Below are 16,416 nucleotides of genomic sequence, written 5' to 3' on the forward strand. Positions count from 1 at the left end.
TACATGTAATGTTGATAAAATGCACTAAACTACATTTGTACGAATTTGTATTAATTTGTTTGCTGCATTTGTTTTGTGTTGTTTGTTTTTTCATGAGGTGAAGATTTTTAAAAACTTGATTTGAATGATTTAAAGTGAAAGTGTTTGTGCAGGACTTTAAGTATGAAATGTTATGGTTATGGTTGTGTTTAGTACTCCTATTCAAGCTTCTTTTCCTTATTGCCTCACTTTGTTGATGAGATCGTGTTCTAAGAGTATGTATGTGTTTAACAGACGTGAATATCAGAATAAAGAAAAACACTGGATTTTAATTTGGACTGTGTTTTAATTGCTTGTTTTTAATTGATGCGGACAGGTGGATAATCTCATACCAGTAAACAACAATATATTGTGATATGCATAAGAAAGGCCTTGTGGATTTTAAATTCTATTTAAGATTTAACATTTTTTTTTATAAAATTATACTTTCATGTTAAATACTGAAATCTGATTGGTTTAGACACAGTTTATAATCCGTTCTATTACCCTCAGCCTTAGCAACACACTTTGCAACGGGTAACACAACGAATTGTTACATGCGCGTAAATTATGCGCCTACGGTTCGCCGTAAAATTAACTTCATTTCTATATAAAAGAAGTAAAATTTTCTCTAAAATTAACACATTCAGTATAATAAAATAAATAGTGCCTGTTTGGGAGGGTAACTGTTGAAATTGACACCCCTCAAAAACCATTGTCAACCTCCGCTTCGCGTCGAATGACAATAATTTCCTCGGGGTGTCAATTTCAACAGTTACCCCCCCCCCCCCCCCCCCAAGCAGGCACTATTTATATAATACTGCTTAATGTAATGTTTTTGGATCTTTTTGGTTTCTTTTTAATTACATTTTAAAATTCTTGTCAAGACAACCATCTCTGTGAACTGTGTATCTCTTACCTCGCTTCTCCCACCTGAATTCTTGCCCCCACCCACTCCCAAATCCCAAATGCTAAGTATACTTAATCAAGATGAGAATTAGTCCATCAACCTCTGTGTTATTCACCCACGTGTTAGTTGAGTCCTCTCATGGCATGAGTGAGTGCTAACGTAAGTTCTCAACACGTGCGTGAATGCATTGCGCGTAATCTATGGCCTTGAAGAGTACGGTACTCTATACTCTTACTGCTGGATAATGAGTAGTTTATAAAAGAGATAGGGGGTATGACTTGAATTTTCGATTTCAAGTGAAAAGGTTGTCGCCAAAATTATACACATTTAAACAATTTTTTCTTAACAGCGTCATTGTGATAAATTATTTGACATTGAGATTTAATCAGTGAAACAGAATTATAAATATGAATATCGACAAAAAGTTCTTAGGTCTTCAATGAATAAAGTCAATATTTTTGACCGATTTCGTCGAAAATCATTTCTTGATCCTGCCATTATATCCAACATGTCATCTCTAGAGCAGAACTGTTGCACAGTACTAGTATGTGAACATTTACTCCGGGAATATTTTTGAGAGTGTTTTGATTATATTTCAGTGTCACGGTTCGTGATAATGTAATGTGTATTTAAGAACACCTGGTGCCGAAACAAAATATTTAGAAGGAAAATGTAATGTCTTTTATTTGTAAATTAGTGTCAATCGATCGGTAACTATGAAAGTTAATGAAATCTTTAACCCTGTGTACAAAAAGGAGCGGTGAAATTATTAAACGCACAGCTTGTCTTTTATTTCTTTATAAAAGTGCAATTTGCACATACAGGGGAGTAATTTCCATTTAAAATATTTTAAATCGAACGGTATATTTACACCTATACGACATGTAATAATTACTTAAATGAGAGGTACCCCAGCCGATTTAAGACGTACACAATACGCGGGAGGGGTGGGCTCCTATAACAATAGACTTCATTTTCTTTCGCCAATTTCGACTCTGTTTGCGCAAGAGATTCCCCTGACATTTGGAATGGAAGTCAAACAGATTTGGGAGTTTACACGGCCAGGGTATATTATTGTTCACAGTGGACACAATGTGTTGGACTTTCCAGACAAACTCACTTGTCTGCCCTCTTAAGTGGTGATTTACTAAAATCTCGCTGGCAAAATCTGACAAGCTTATTGAAAACGTTAATGCAAGTATGACATGAGCCTTTTCAGATTTTTGTCAAGGCTTTTATGAGATGCACTTTCGAACAAAGTTATTTTTTTCTAAATCTATAGTGGCTCGTATATAAATTTAGGTCCTTAACAAAAGATTCTTTTTTAACAAAATCGCTTCTTATTGTCGAGATAACGGGTATTATGTGGAGAAATTGATAAAACTTTTTGAACATCGCACTTATGGGTAAATGGATTTTGGTATAAACGAACAGTGCATACTTCATGTATAGCATTCTATACGGTTCAGATCTGATGGTACACGAATCTGTTGGTTTGAGAAAATTATATATGTATCCTTCGATTTGGGGATACTCTTGGTAAATAAACACTGGAATGGATTTATTTGCAAACCCTTAAATATTGAAGCCCTCTTATTGGAAAGATAAGATAAAGATTCGAATAAAACAAATAAATTGAGCTGCCATTGTAGCCCAGGAACAATCAAGAAATTAATACAAATTCTATAACGAATTTCACTAATTTTCCAGATTTTATTTGATATTTTCCCATTTTCAACCCGTCACATACTAAACGCACACGAAACATTAGCTAATTATAGTATTTTGAACATAGTACAATTAAATTAAATCCGAAGTTCAATTTATATTTTGTACTGAGTCCAACACAATTTTTTTGTCCAGACATTTGCAACGTTTGTTTGAAACTGAAATAAACATCCATAAATAAAAATCCCGATATATACCAGAGCGTTTATATATTGACCTGTTTTGGGACAGTTATTCTACAATTAAACGATAGCATAAACTCATATTCCGCATACTCATCAACTTTCCAATTTTATCTGCGAATCTCTTGGGGGGTAATTTAGCAATTCATGCCATGTATATATATTACCGCCATCTTTGTTAATTCCAATGCAAGTTCGACCTTACAATAAACTTGAACTAGGGGTAATATTGACGCGTACTCGGGAGCTATTGTGATTAATAACCATATTTTAGCAATGTCCGGTGCAGTGTATTGATTGGGTACCATATTCTTTTGAAAGATAATGGAGTTTTTTGTTGTCTTTGAATGGTTCCGCCATGTCGATCCTTGGAATCAAGTTCTCCTCCAGAACCCGATCAATCAAAGTCACTATACACCGAGTCTGTCCAAAATCAATGCCTACTTGAAAAATATAATTCATGGATTTTTTTTTCTGATTCTTTCTTATGATGCTTATATAAGGGCTCATGGTATTTTTTTTTTTTAGATTCTTTGAATATTCTTTTTGCTGAAATCGCAGTATTACCTTAAATACAGTTATATGCAGAAACAGAGGATTTTTTGTATTGAATGCATATATACAAAAAATAATGCAGTTGATATCATAATTTTAAAAAAAGATTATAACAAATAGGTGAAAGAACTGGTACACATGTACATATTTATATAGAAGAAAAATTGCCATCACCAGTATCCTAAAAAAGTAAATTAAGTAATGATTATGCATTTATTGAATACTTTCGCCTGTTTCTGGTTTTTGGTTCAGTGTTTTTTAATGTCCATTTGTCAAGCCAAGCTCTGTACTTGGCTTTATAATTTTATTTTCACCCTTTACAGATGGCTGTCTTTTTACAAAATATTTCGATAGATCATCAGTGTCATACTATTGGTTGATAAAATATATGTATACAAGTTAATCCACCCCATTCCTAATTCGATTAACTTCATAAAAAATGTTATATATAACTGTCACTCTTCTTTTTTGTATTTGATCCAGTGTCTATATCACTGTCACTCTTCAGTCGTGTATTTGATCCAGTGTCTATATCACTATCACTCTTCAGTCGTGTATTTGATCCAGTGTCTATATAACTGTCACTCCTCAGTCGTGTATTTGATCCAGTGTCTATATCACTGTCACTGTTCAGTCGTATTTTTGATCCAGTGTCTATATCACTGTCACCCTTCAGTCGTGTATTTGATCCAGTGTCTATATCACTGTCACTCTTCAGTCGTGTATTTGATCCGGTGTCTATATAACTGTCACTCCTCAGTCGTGTATTTGAAACAGTGTCTATATCACTGTCATTCTTTAGTCGTGTATTTGATCCAGTGTCTATATCACTGTCACCCTTCAGTCGTGTATTTGATACAGTGTCTATATCACTGTCACCCTTCAGTCGTGTATTTGATCCAGTGTCTATATCACTGTCACCCTTCAGTCGTGTATTTGATACAGTGTCTATATCACTGTCACCCTTCAGTCGTGTATTTGATCCAGTGTCTATATCACTGTCACCCTTCAGTCATGTATTTGATCCAGTGTCTATATCACTGTCACCCTTCATAATTACAATATAATGACGACTATATACAATTATATATTACTCTATTTAGGACTTAAAATATTTTTTAAATCATTCTCAACCAATGGTTTTAATGTCAAGGTCATTGTGACACGTACATACAGATTATTACATTACGCATTATTATCCGTGACCTTGACCTTTAGATGATTTTTATGAGTTAGATTACAGGGTCACATTATGCACAGGTTTTTCGGATGGTACAGATTTGAAAAACTGTCTCGTAGCCTTTTTTTTACACCATCGATCAGAACATACACTGTATTATGATTGAAAGACAGTCAAATCGATATTGTTTCGTACATCTTTGTTAACATCAAAGTTACAAAAATGCGGGAACTTTTTGTTTGTCTGAACTCATAAATAATTGATATAAATTGTACGTCACAGCAAGAATCCGCTACTCTACGGTGCCCTCGTCGAGGAGTTAAGTTCAAATGCTATCTGCAGGTCGACCTTGGTATACCATAAAGCGTTGACTGTGAACTCAGCAGCAGTGAACGCCTGCTCTGGGTTTACCACAAAGATTCCAATAAAGACTCATAAATATCGCTGTGCAATTTCAGCATTTGCATTTGTGATGATTCTGTCTTATTTGAATAAATTCTATGAATTTACGACTGTCGAAGTGTAACGTATAATAGGTGATATATTATAAAGATATACAACGAAGAGTGGTATCTATTTTGGTACATGTTTTACATTAAAAGTTTAAAATCGAAGATTTCTAAACTTATCTATAACAATGTGTTATAGATAAGTTAAGAAATCTTCGATTTTAAACTTTTAATGAAACACATCAGGCATTAATGGCGTATTCTTCTTCCTCTTTTTTTTTGTGAAAAAACTCCAATGGCTGAAAAGTGATGTGAGAATACTAGTAAATGTAAGCGAATTTTTATTATTAAGATACCAGTTTACTAGGAATTTCCCTAAATTCTGTCGTCAAGCGGCGTTTGTTACATTAAAAGTTGAAAAACTACCGTAATCTATGACTGAGTTTGTATTGTAGCATGTACATTTTAGATTTTGAGATCAGTCTTTTTGGTTCTGATCCTGGTTGTATATTTGTAGACAACATATGTCATGAATCCATACGATTTCTTTGGAATCAAGTTGTACGTTCTTGGAAAAAAGGGGAAGATTTTGACGTCAACAATTTTTGTCACCCATAAATAACGATGCTATTCTTGGAGCATATTATTTGTTTTTTATTTCTTGGAAAATTAATTCTGAAAGAGAGAAAGGAACTGTGGGAGACACCATGCATGGTCAAAGACCGGAAGCCAGCTTTTTTTGCAATAAAGTAGATTGACTCTATCCAGTCAGGGAAGTGTTAAGTTGATCGCAGTTTAACGCTCCCTATTTAAAGAAAGATAAAATATTTTATAAAACGCTTCAGAAGGACATTTAAAACATCGGTTATCGAGACCGAATCGATTTTTAAAAATCGTTTCATTATCCGTGGCTCAAATTAGATGTTATTTTATGTCCGACTTTTACGGCTGTGTTTTCTGGGTTGGGTTTTGTGTTTTTATTATTTATTATCCCTTCACAGAAAAAAAATCTTCAGTTGCATGGCTGTAGGATTTCTTGTTCATATGAAAAGCACTCGGGTTTCAAAAATGTTTCAGCGCAATAAAAGTCGTCAACACTGGCCGTGTAGTGTTGGTCTCTAGCTATAGTTACTGTATACATAATATGATCGTACGGGATTTCTGTACTGATAACAAATCTAGATTTGATGACATTACTCGCTGAAAAGACGGCGTCCTTGATACAATGACTCCTTTCAAACTCGGATAAAAGCGATCTCTGTCCAACCCACTCCCCAATAGACAAGTTTGCTCATTTTTGAACAATTATTCCCTCAATAGAAAGCATAAGGTTAATACCTATAGAGCAAGGGACAAGGGAAAGGTCCCGTTTTATTTAATGAAACTCGATTCAAAGGGCCGCTCAGAAAAAGAATCCTTACCGTATTCGATCTGGTAAATTAATGTATAAACAAAGTCTTACAGCACCCGGTCGCATAAAGTTTGGTGTAATATTTCTGAATTCTATTTACTTTAACCATTTAGACGAATTCTAAAGCTTCTCAATTCCTAAACGAACTTAAACAAGAATTTAAATCGTTCTCCAACAGAAAATATTTTATAATTATAGCTAACGGTGTAATGGAATTACTCTGTCTATCGCATGGAGCCCAGATCAAGCAAGTGTCCCTATATCTCACAGCGCAGGTTTTTATGCATCTGTAAATCAAATATTGAATATCCCTCTAATTCATATTCTATGCAAGAACAATGCCGACACGGAATGGGTCTTTTATTAAAGACAAATACACACTTAGCGACGAGGTTCGTCAATTAGACTTTAAACGTTGAAGCGCCTTTAAAAATCAATCAACAAGAATCTTTCATGCTCGCTGGGGTCTTCTGCTGTTGCCATACGAGCGAACTGACGCTACAGTTCGGCACTGCCATCTGAAGCTGGTGGTACAAGCTGAGTCGATCGCCGCGGAAACTAAGCAATTTCCGAAGAGGGGTTCGTGAACATGACCCGAAATAACCCGAAAAGAGCTTAAATACTCTGTTCTACCACAGCGCTAAGAGAAGCGGATTAACGAACATGCATATTGTGTGATATACTCAGTGAGTGAGATATGTCGTTAAAACACCACGTTGAGAGGAAAGATAGAAGATTTTAATATGCCTCGTTCGACAGTCCTTCATTATATTGCCGGTGATTTGTAATTTAAAGGCATCGCGCGGCATTATCAACTGAAATTGTCTATATTTGTTTTTCGTCGCAAAGAAGCGTTAAAGTGCTTCAGTGCACAATCGGTTGTTATCGTAGATTGATACAAGACTGCGAGCTGTGGATTATTAAACGGACGGTGTACATGGCAGGCTATCATACGGAATTACACACAGATTTTCGTTTGCGAAGAACATGGAGACATAAGTTCAGGAATTTGTTTTTTGGCGACGTTCAAGCTTTGAAGTATGACACTGGATATTCTAGAGGTAATATCTGGATCTAAACAAGTGATTTTCAAATGATAAGAGTCCCCGGAAAATGTTCCCAATATCTGAGAAGCGTGGGTAAGTCTTATCCGGAATTCATGTCAGTGTCTTCTACCCCGAGCTCCGCAGTGGGGGCATGTAGGACCGAGTACAAGCGGCAGAAAACTTTTATGAAAACGGAAAAATCCGTTGCCAAGGAAACGCAAAAGGATGATTCAAAAGATCCACTCCCGATCGTGGAGCTTAAACCTTTCGTTAAGAAAGTATGGCGGAGGGAAAATAGTTTACCGGGATTTTATAACCAGTTTCCTCCATCCAAACCTAGCAACCATGTTCGGAAGCATAAGGATATAGAGAAGAAGCACGACCCCCCGCCGTCCCCGGGCCCCTCCCCCGACAAACTAGAAATGATCATCGGGAGCGGTTCCAACGAGAATGGCGCCACACGCTCGTCCGGTGGATCTCATTCGCCTCGATCTCGACAGAAGATTCACCCTTCAGCGGAAACCATTGCGCCCAAGAAAAGAGAGCATTCTCAGAGTCTTGTGCCTGGATTTATTACACGTTTAGAGAGGACTAAGACTACGTTAATGGAGATCCAAGACGCCGAGGCGCCTACTAAAGTGTACTGTGGTTTACAGCAGTCACTGGAGCGGAGAGAGATGGACCATCCCCCAGTGATAGATCTAAAAGGTGAGAAAAACGTTCGTGAGTCTAACAGAAAACATTACCAGTATTCTCCTATACCCCCTTTTAAAGCCATGTATCAAAAGAATGGAGCGCTGAACTTTAGTCTTCCTCCACAAGGGTATGGTGCCAAGTATTACCCTAACAAGTTAAGGAGAAGGAACTCAACGGAGAGACCCAAAACGCCATTCTATGATGCATTTGACAGAAAGGGAACACTCCCTTCTATTCAAATAGGAATACCCACATTACGCAAAAGACCAAACAAGGGTCATATTAATTTTGATGAGGATGACAATCTTATTGACAATGCAATGCCCGTATCTGTGTCTGTCCACAAGGTCGGTGGGATCTCTAACTCACTACATATACTCAGCAAGCTTGGTGCTCCAACAATGGTCGAAAGGCAACTATCGTTTCAACTAGAAGTAGACTTGCGAAGATTCAGGAGATCTCGGGATTATTTTCCATTCGAAATGACACCGGTTGAAATTGCAAAGTATTACCCCTCCCAGAATATCAGCATGACGAGTGGAGAGAAAGAGATCCAAAAGGGTCTGGAACTGAACACCAGACGGAAGAAAATACGTGATAAATCGCATAGATCCGCCCCAGACAAACTGGAAACGATAGATCAACTCACACCGAGGGATTCTGACGGGACGTTAACGAGACTTGAGGGAGAGCTGGCTCAACATGGCCGCGACAAGATGAGCGCGGACGAGGACGCTCAGATGTCAGACGACGCTCAAGTGAATTCTGTGCCAAACGTACCACATACGCAAGAGACTGGAAAAACTTTCGCGGATGCCTTTTCTTTGGAAGAACCCAATAACAATTCGGTTAGTGTTTCCAGTGGTAAAGCGAAATCAAGATCCGGACTGGACAGAGAGAAGGAGAACAAATACGGAGAGAGCAAGGAACCGATTTTACCGCTGAAAATCAACTCGGGAACACCGGAAGGAAATGAAAGCAGTACGGAGGATCTTAACACGTCACCCGGTGGCTCGTCCGATATTATTCAAGATGTTAAAGATGCGAACATCTTGCCTGACGTTAACAGTGCAAACACCGAGGTAATCCGAGAGGAGCCGGAGGAAATCGGTGGAACCAGCAGAAGCAGCACGTTCATAACGTCAGAGCATACGAAATTTCCCGAGGTTGTTCCGAGTTGATTTGTGTGTGCGATATGCGATAAAAAGTATTAATTATAGCATCTGTGATATATTTAATTTTATATTTAGAATTCATTTTTTTATAATTACTAGTCTGTGATTACACTCAATTTTACATTTTAACTTTTTGTGAATAACTTATTGTAGATCTAAGATTTATTTCATCTTGCAGATATACCAAATTTGTTTGTGCCTTTGACTAAATGTTGCTCAAAGATTGGAATCTTTTCTCTACAAGAAAATGTTACAGGTTTCCTTCATTACACATTAAGGAAGTTCTTCATGTGATCAATCATAGCGTTCTCTTACTATGCAAATTGTCGTTCGTTTGCAAGAAAATAGAGGATATTTTTTTGGCCGCGTTGTTTCCAGACGATGAAGTACTGTGGTTTTCGTCTGTTCTGAAGGATCAATAATTCATTAATTCTTTGTGTAATTCTTGAGTGTTTACAACACAATCAAAATGTGCAGTGATTAAATTATTGAGTAGAAATGCCACTGCGCCGAGAGGAAATCCTGAATCTGAACTCATAATCCCGTTATACCTTGCATTTAAAATGATTAATTTCTTTTGTGTAGTAAACTGAAAGTTTTTGTTCCAGTGATAAAGATATATTTAAATGTTTAAAGAAAACCGAGTGCAAGATCTTGTTCACTTTTGTTTGTGTTTGTGAATACTAGAGCCTTAAGCCGACAATGTTGAGAGATTCGCAAAACACACTTAAGTTATTAAATTCATACATACAGAAGTCGGTCAAAAGAATTGTCCCCTTACAATGGCGCGAAAGACATGTATCATTGCACGCTCAAAGAAGTTAATACTGGGGCGAGCGATAGGCATCTTAGCCTGATGTGTATCGCCAAGTCTATTGAAATATTAGAGAATACACCTACAGTCGGCTATGTTTTAAACAGATCACGGATAGCAAGACGTGTGTGTTGCTGAAAGGTCAAACGCCAAGAAACCTAACCGTAGTGCCGAGGAGGGAAAATCTATATCGTGTATTAATTCATGCTCAAGTTTTAAAACGAGCACACATTTCGTGTTCGCGATCTGAGGGTGACCACCACGTACATACGGAATGAATATCTGTGTTGATACTGTTTATCTCATTGATATTTAAACCCGGGCTCTTCAGACGGAAATCTCGCTTCCCCACTCCCACGACACGGTCTCTAGGGGGTCAAATTTTTATAATTTCATTTTGAAAGTTTTAAACGTTCATAGATACGATTAACCAATTGATTTGGCTGTAATCGTTTACGCATACATTGATATTTGTCATGGCCATGGGAAACGTTTTGCATTAACTTGCATATATTAATTGCACGGTTAGTTGGTCTCCGTTACATGGCAAATATTTTCAATTTAAATCTTGCTCGAGCATTTAAATTGAAAAGTGTGTATCATTGTGATAAGTGCCGTGCCGGGTATGCTCTTATTTTGTTAAATTATCTGCGATTTAAGGTATTTAACTGGAAATGATACATCCACTCTCCCGAATGATTGGTTCAACGGAGGGGAACTATTTTGAATAGCGGAACGATTTAACCGTTCTTCAGGTTTTGGCACCAATGTAACACATAAGACATATAAATGCATTTATATTTGATACCTATCTTTTTTAAAATTCTCATTCATCTACTAATATTTAGCATTTCCTAAATCAAGTCGGGATAAATAATAACTGACATGCATTGTCGTTGCAAAGATGATTAAGCAAATTGGTAACTGATGTCCTAGCTATAAACCCATACTAGTAATTCTCTTTATTACCTAATCAAAGGGATTTTGTTTTTTAATTACAAATTAAATATTTGCGTCTATTTTGAACTGCGAAATCAACCTTATTCGTTTTATAAATGAAAATCTGTTTTTAACATTAAAAGCAGTGTCCAAAATCTTCAACAAAGCTCAAGTAATGTACTTCAAATCTAGTGACTCTTCAAAAATGGAAGTTAGGATATTGGAAGGGTTTTTTAATATGTCCGTTATTGCAAGAAAATTTCCTTGTCGGGTTAATTAATATACAGTCATGTAATTTAAATATACAGTAAGACCTATAGCGTACACAACATTGTGTTATAATAGACTGGCCAAGCGACGTGCAGGTCATGAACTTTTGACCCTTATGTCTTATGATAAATTTCATTTTATTAAATAAATATGTCGGAAAAGGCACTTAGATGAACCACTGAATCTAAATACATGATAGAACATGGACTATTTCTTTTTGTCAAGGACAAACTATGTATCAATTTAACATTTCTTTTATCTTTCTATTTACAGCGCTTCTTTCTGTAATTAATTCACAATATAGTATAATAATACTTTATCACAAGTACGTGTCTGTGATAGAAAATGATCATACCTCTTTCATGTACATATAAATGAACAGTCCAGGCGAGCAAATGAGTCAAACAAGAAATTAAGTGCATGTAAATAACATTTATTGACATTTCCGTTCCATTAATTTTGCAAAACACAATTTCAACTGAAATTAGCACTGAAATATAGAAAGATGTACATTGTCAATAAGGAAAACGATAAAATGAAGGCTGTTTTTATCAGAAACTGTATTTAGCAGACGTACATCGATGGTTCGCTACTTCACAGCCATCACAGAAGACTAAAAAAAAATATATATTGACCGATTGATAATAGATACAACAGTTATCGTAAGGTCATTATGTTTAACTTTTAATTTCTCTCTCTCTCTCTCTCTCTCTCTCTCTCTCTCTCTCTCTCTCTCTCTCTCTCTCTGTTTCTCTGCAGTTCTCTGCATGGGTAGATGGTTTTATGCCTTATTCTTCTTTGGTTCGATAGAGAACGTAGTCTACACGAGATCTATAAAGTAAAAAAGCTCCTTTTAAACAAACCGTTATCTCTGAATTATTTATGTGACATTTCATTTGAAAAAAAAACATGAAGCAAACAGACAAGTGTATTGAAATCGATCGTGTTCTGGTATTTTAAACTTTTTAGCTAACATTCATATCATTATTTCAACATAAATACTTCTGTTATATATTCAATTTGATATGCATTAATAAATAGGCAATCCTTAGTCAGCGCTAGTTATTCTGTCTGTCTGTCTGTCTCTGTCTGTCTGTCTGTCTGTCTGTCTCTCTCTCTCTCTCTCTCTCTCTCTCTCTCTCTCTCTCTCTCTCTCTCTCTCTCTCATTTTTGTCTTCAAGTAAAAAGCCGTCAACATGAGAAATGGCCGACTTTCCTCTACTCTATCGCTAGCGTAGATAGAGGTAGTCAGATTCTGTTGTCTGTGAGTATGAAATTTAAGATACATTGCATTAAGATGACTAGAGTCGTCAACATGCCATCAATACAATGTAAATAATATCTTTCAATAGAGTACAATTCCCATTTTCGGTTCGAATCTCTATAAGTCAGCTTTTTTAAAATATACTATTTTATAAAGTGTGTTACTTATGGAATATGTATCTTTTTTAAATATAAATAAGTTACTGACTTTTTCACATTTGCTTCCTTAGTTACATGTGTATATAGGCGGGTCATACGATATCGTATTTGATCCGATGGATGTACACATTTCTAGCCAACAAGAAATCGTTTAAATGGATTTCATGTAACTGTTTGCGGTTAGGATTTTGAGATTAACGCTTTCGGATTATCACAATTATTAGTATACTTTACGACTTAAGTGCCGTTAAGAAAATAAAACCAGTAATAATTCTGTCTGAACCCATTAAATATGTCTACACTACTATTGCTGTTAGTATCATACTTTTTGTTGTTGTTGATAAATATGATTAAAAATAATGTTACATGTATGTAATGCTCATGAATGCGCGAATCCAGAATTTTTTCCGCGGGGGGGGGGGGGGGGGGGGGGGGTGCTAGGCCTATTTTTGGTAAATTTACTGTGTGAATTTGATAAATTTAAACTTTCCAGGAATGACCATCCCCCTTAGATCCAAGCATGGATGCTCAACTTATTCAATAGTGGAATTCAAATAACGGACATTCAGTTCAAAGCAATAACAGTATTTTGTACTCAAATATACAATACTTCAAAAAAAATACAAAGCATTGAAAATTAAAAAAAATTAAATTGCTTACAATTCTAAAAAGTCCCTTCCGGCTTGTCGCGCCGATCAAGAGGATAACCGAACACATGAACATCTATTGTATATGTTGTATGTCTTTATGATCAACCGAACTTTCGAATACCTTTCCAATATAAATTTCTAAATCAAAATATTACCAATTAATTGATTTATTAACAAAATTTTATATTCTCTATATCACGGGACACAACTCTCATTGGGTGTGTTGCTTCGCAATGGTTTCAACAGATAGCTGCGAAACACTGCATGATATGTGCATGCTATTTCAAACAAATAAAGTTACAGCCGAACAAGTCGTTGGTTTTTTTTCTTCCGGGTTTGTTTTCTTTTTATTCATTTGAAATTTTTTTTTATTAGGGTGGGGTTAATAATGAATTATATAATTATAATTTATGTATTATCTAGAAACCTTTTTTATATCAAGAATACAGAGAGTTTACAAACCGTATATCTTGTGTTCATCAATATGGTAGACAACCAAGGCTCAATATGGTCAAGCTAGAGGATCAGAGAAAGCTGCTCCAACAATTTTAACGTATAGCCATGCACCCATCTCCTCGTTGATTTATCTCCGATACATCCTTTTCATCATTGTTGGTGACGACTGACGAGACTGATCCACAAAAGGTTTATTTAAAAAAAATCAAACCGGGGAAATATTTCCAACCATTTTCCCGTTTTGTTCATCAAATTAAATACGTTCATTAATATATACATGATTACATAGGCGTCGGAACCGCCCCCCCCCCCCCCCCCCAGTTTTTTTGTTGTTGTTGCGAAGACCTAACCATTAGACACATAGTATCCGTGAGGGGATAGCCCCCACTTTTTCTCGCAGCAAACATAAGATTTCCTAGATTTACCTTAAAAAGAATGAAATATTAATATGAAAGATTATACTACCCCCCCCCCCCCCAGATTAGGAATTTCATCCCCCCATGGATTAGGATTTTCATGATTTGGGGAAAAAGGTGTTGTTGGTGGGGTTTTTTTGCTGTCAAGATTTCTGATGATTAGTCTAGCCCCCCACTTTCAATTTGCCTCCGACGCCACTGTGATTACTAATGCATACAATTTATTTCTTTATCATTAAAGTCTTGTTTAGACAAAGTAATCTTGGTGATTAGCAATTGTTGAAACGAGGAGGATAAATTTGCACACAAGGACTTGGTTAAATGAGATACATATAAACGTACAGAAGCCAATAATAACGGTAAACTCAATGATCAAACCGTTTCCATCTCGTCGTCATCACTTTCTTCATCATCTTCATCGACATCGCTGTAAAAATCCGTATTCCCGTCACCAATCGGAACATCCGGGTCTTCTTGGTACAGCTGGAATCTTAGATTCTTGACCTGGACGTTCTTCCAAAGCGCGTATTCACAGTAAGCGTTCAGTATTCCTTCCAAAGTCACAATGCGCAGACGCAATTTGTACCGGAACATCCGACTGCCTTCCATTATACTTTGGTGGTATCTTATGGTTAATTCCGCTAGTTTCCGGTCCAAGTTTTCTATCTGTTGGTAAGCCCGACACAGACTTGACTCCGCTTTGTTAAGTTCAGTCTCCAGCATACTGAGAGATTTCAATTTTTTAAAGATGGAATCGAAGAAGCAAATTCATGGAATAACATTATATCCGTGCAAGACTGTATTGAACTGAATAAAGGATCAAAACTTGTAACTATATATACATGTAGACCAAGTAAAAACTATGTAATTATAGCTAATTATCAGTAATTATGATAAATGATTGGATAATTATCTGGGAATCCGCCAGGGGGCCCTGAGTATCAGAGGAGACAACTATATGAGTAATATAGAGCTCATTTAACATAGCATGCCAAGTGACAAGATTGATTTGACCAGAAGCGTGGACTAATTAGTATTAATTGGTTTACAATAGACAATGACAGATTATTAGAATCATATCTTTATGTCTACTTTTATTGCCATGTCGATGCGATATGCATTTTTTTCAAAAAAAATATATAAAAGTGTGACATTGAAATTGCGTCGAACTCGGTGAAGGAAATGAAATGAAAGAAAAACAAATTATGCAAAGAACGTAATTATGATTGGAAATGATAATAATTAAACATAATACATGTTTATATGATCCTAATAAGGAGTTTTATTTTCTTCAAAAGACAGTAAAAAGGCAATACAATTTGGCAAACTATCTATTTATGATCCCGTATTCGTATTTATTAAATAAACTTAGAAATTCCCCTTACATACAAACATATGTAATTGTTTACTTTTCTGGGAAATATTGGCTTTCGTCATGCAACAAATATAAGCATCGTTTTAATTTGGTGAGCCACGATCATTCGAAAGAGGTATAGTGCACTTGATGTACGATCTCGCCTAAAATATGGCACTTTTACAAACATCAGACATTTTCAATATTATGTACAATATTTATTTAGTTTATAATATATTCAAAGAAACGCAAATAACACAATTCCATGCTGAAAGAGTCTTAATTATCTTATACGACATTATTAAAATATTCAGATTTTTAAGGGATATAGAGGGAAATAATTAGTATACCATTTAAAAAATTGGATATTTAACTATTTGAACCACACTAAACCAAAGAAATCCGATTAATGTTATGTTCTACAGGCAATGTAGTACACATTAACAATGAATTCGTTTTGGTTTAACGTAGTCTTCGTACTGAAAATAGAGAAATATTTCAGTTGGTGTCTTTTCTTATACAATCATTTATATAGCCATATATGTTGAAAATACATCTTCTAAATGAGTTAGATGCATGCGTGGCCGACTGGTAAAGCGGACTTTTTTTTTTACTTTGTGGTCGCTGGATCGAATCCACCAAGTAGTAAATATTTTTTTTCTATTTAAATGAAACATGAAAAGGAATAAAGAAATTAAGTTACATATGTATCTAATCTTCTGGGGTTTTTTTCCCATAGTATATT

The 16,416-nt window shown here is 35.8% G+C and overlaps 1 protein-coding gene and 1 long non-coding RNA gene across 2 annotated transcripts; one reads left to right on the forward strand and one right to left on the reverse strand.

Annotated features, from left to right (window-relative positions):
• The first annotated feature begins 6,683 nt into the window (after positions 1–6,683).
• LOC128185071 (uncharacterized) lies at positions 6,684–10,009 on the forward strand. The gene is made up of 2 exons (XM_052854741.1): positions 6,684–9,382; positions 9,529–10,009. Exon 1 carries the CDS (start codon positions 7,527–7,529, stop codon positions 9,354–9,356), a length of 1,830 nt encoding a protein of 609 aa, XP_052710701.1. The 5' UTR covers positions 6,684–7,526; the 3' UTR covers positions 9,357–9,382; positions 9,529–10,009.
• Positions 10,010–12,044: 2,035 nt separating this feature from the next.
• LOC128185904 (uncharacterized) lies at positions 12,045–14,163 on the reverse strand. The gene is made up of 2 exons (XR_008243858.1): positions 13,908–14,163; positions 12,045–12,204 (listed from the first exon to the last, which is right to left on the reverse strand). It is a non-coding gene; the product is annotated as an uncharacterized LOC128185904 (long non-coding RNA).
• Between the last annotated feature and the right edge of the window lie 2,253 nt (positions 14,164–16,416).

Source organism: Crassostrea angulata, chromosome 5 (assembly GCF_025612915.1).
Source record: "Crassostrea angulata isolate pt1a10 chromosome 5, ASM2561291v2, whole genome shotgun sequence".
Taxonomy (NCBI): domain Eukaryota; kingdom Metazoa; phylum Mollusca; class Bivalvia; order Ostreida; family Ostreidae; genus Magallana; species Magallana angulata.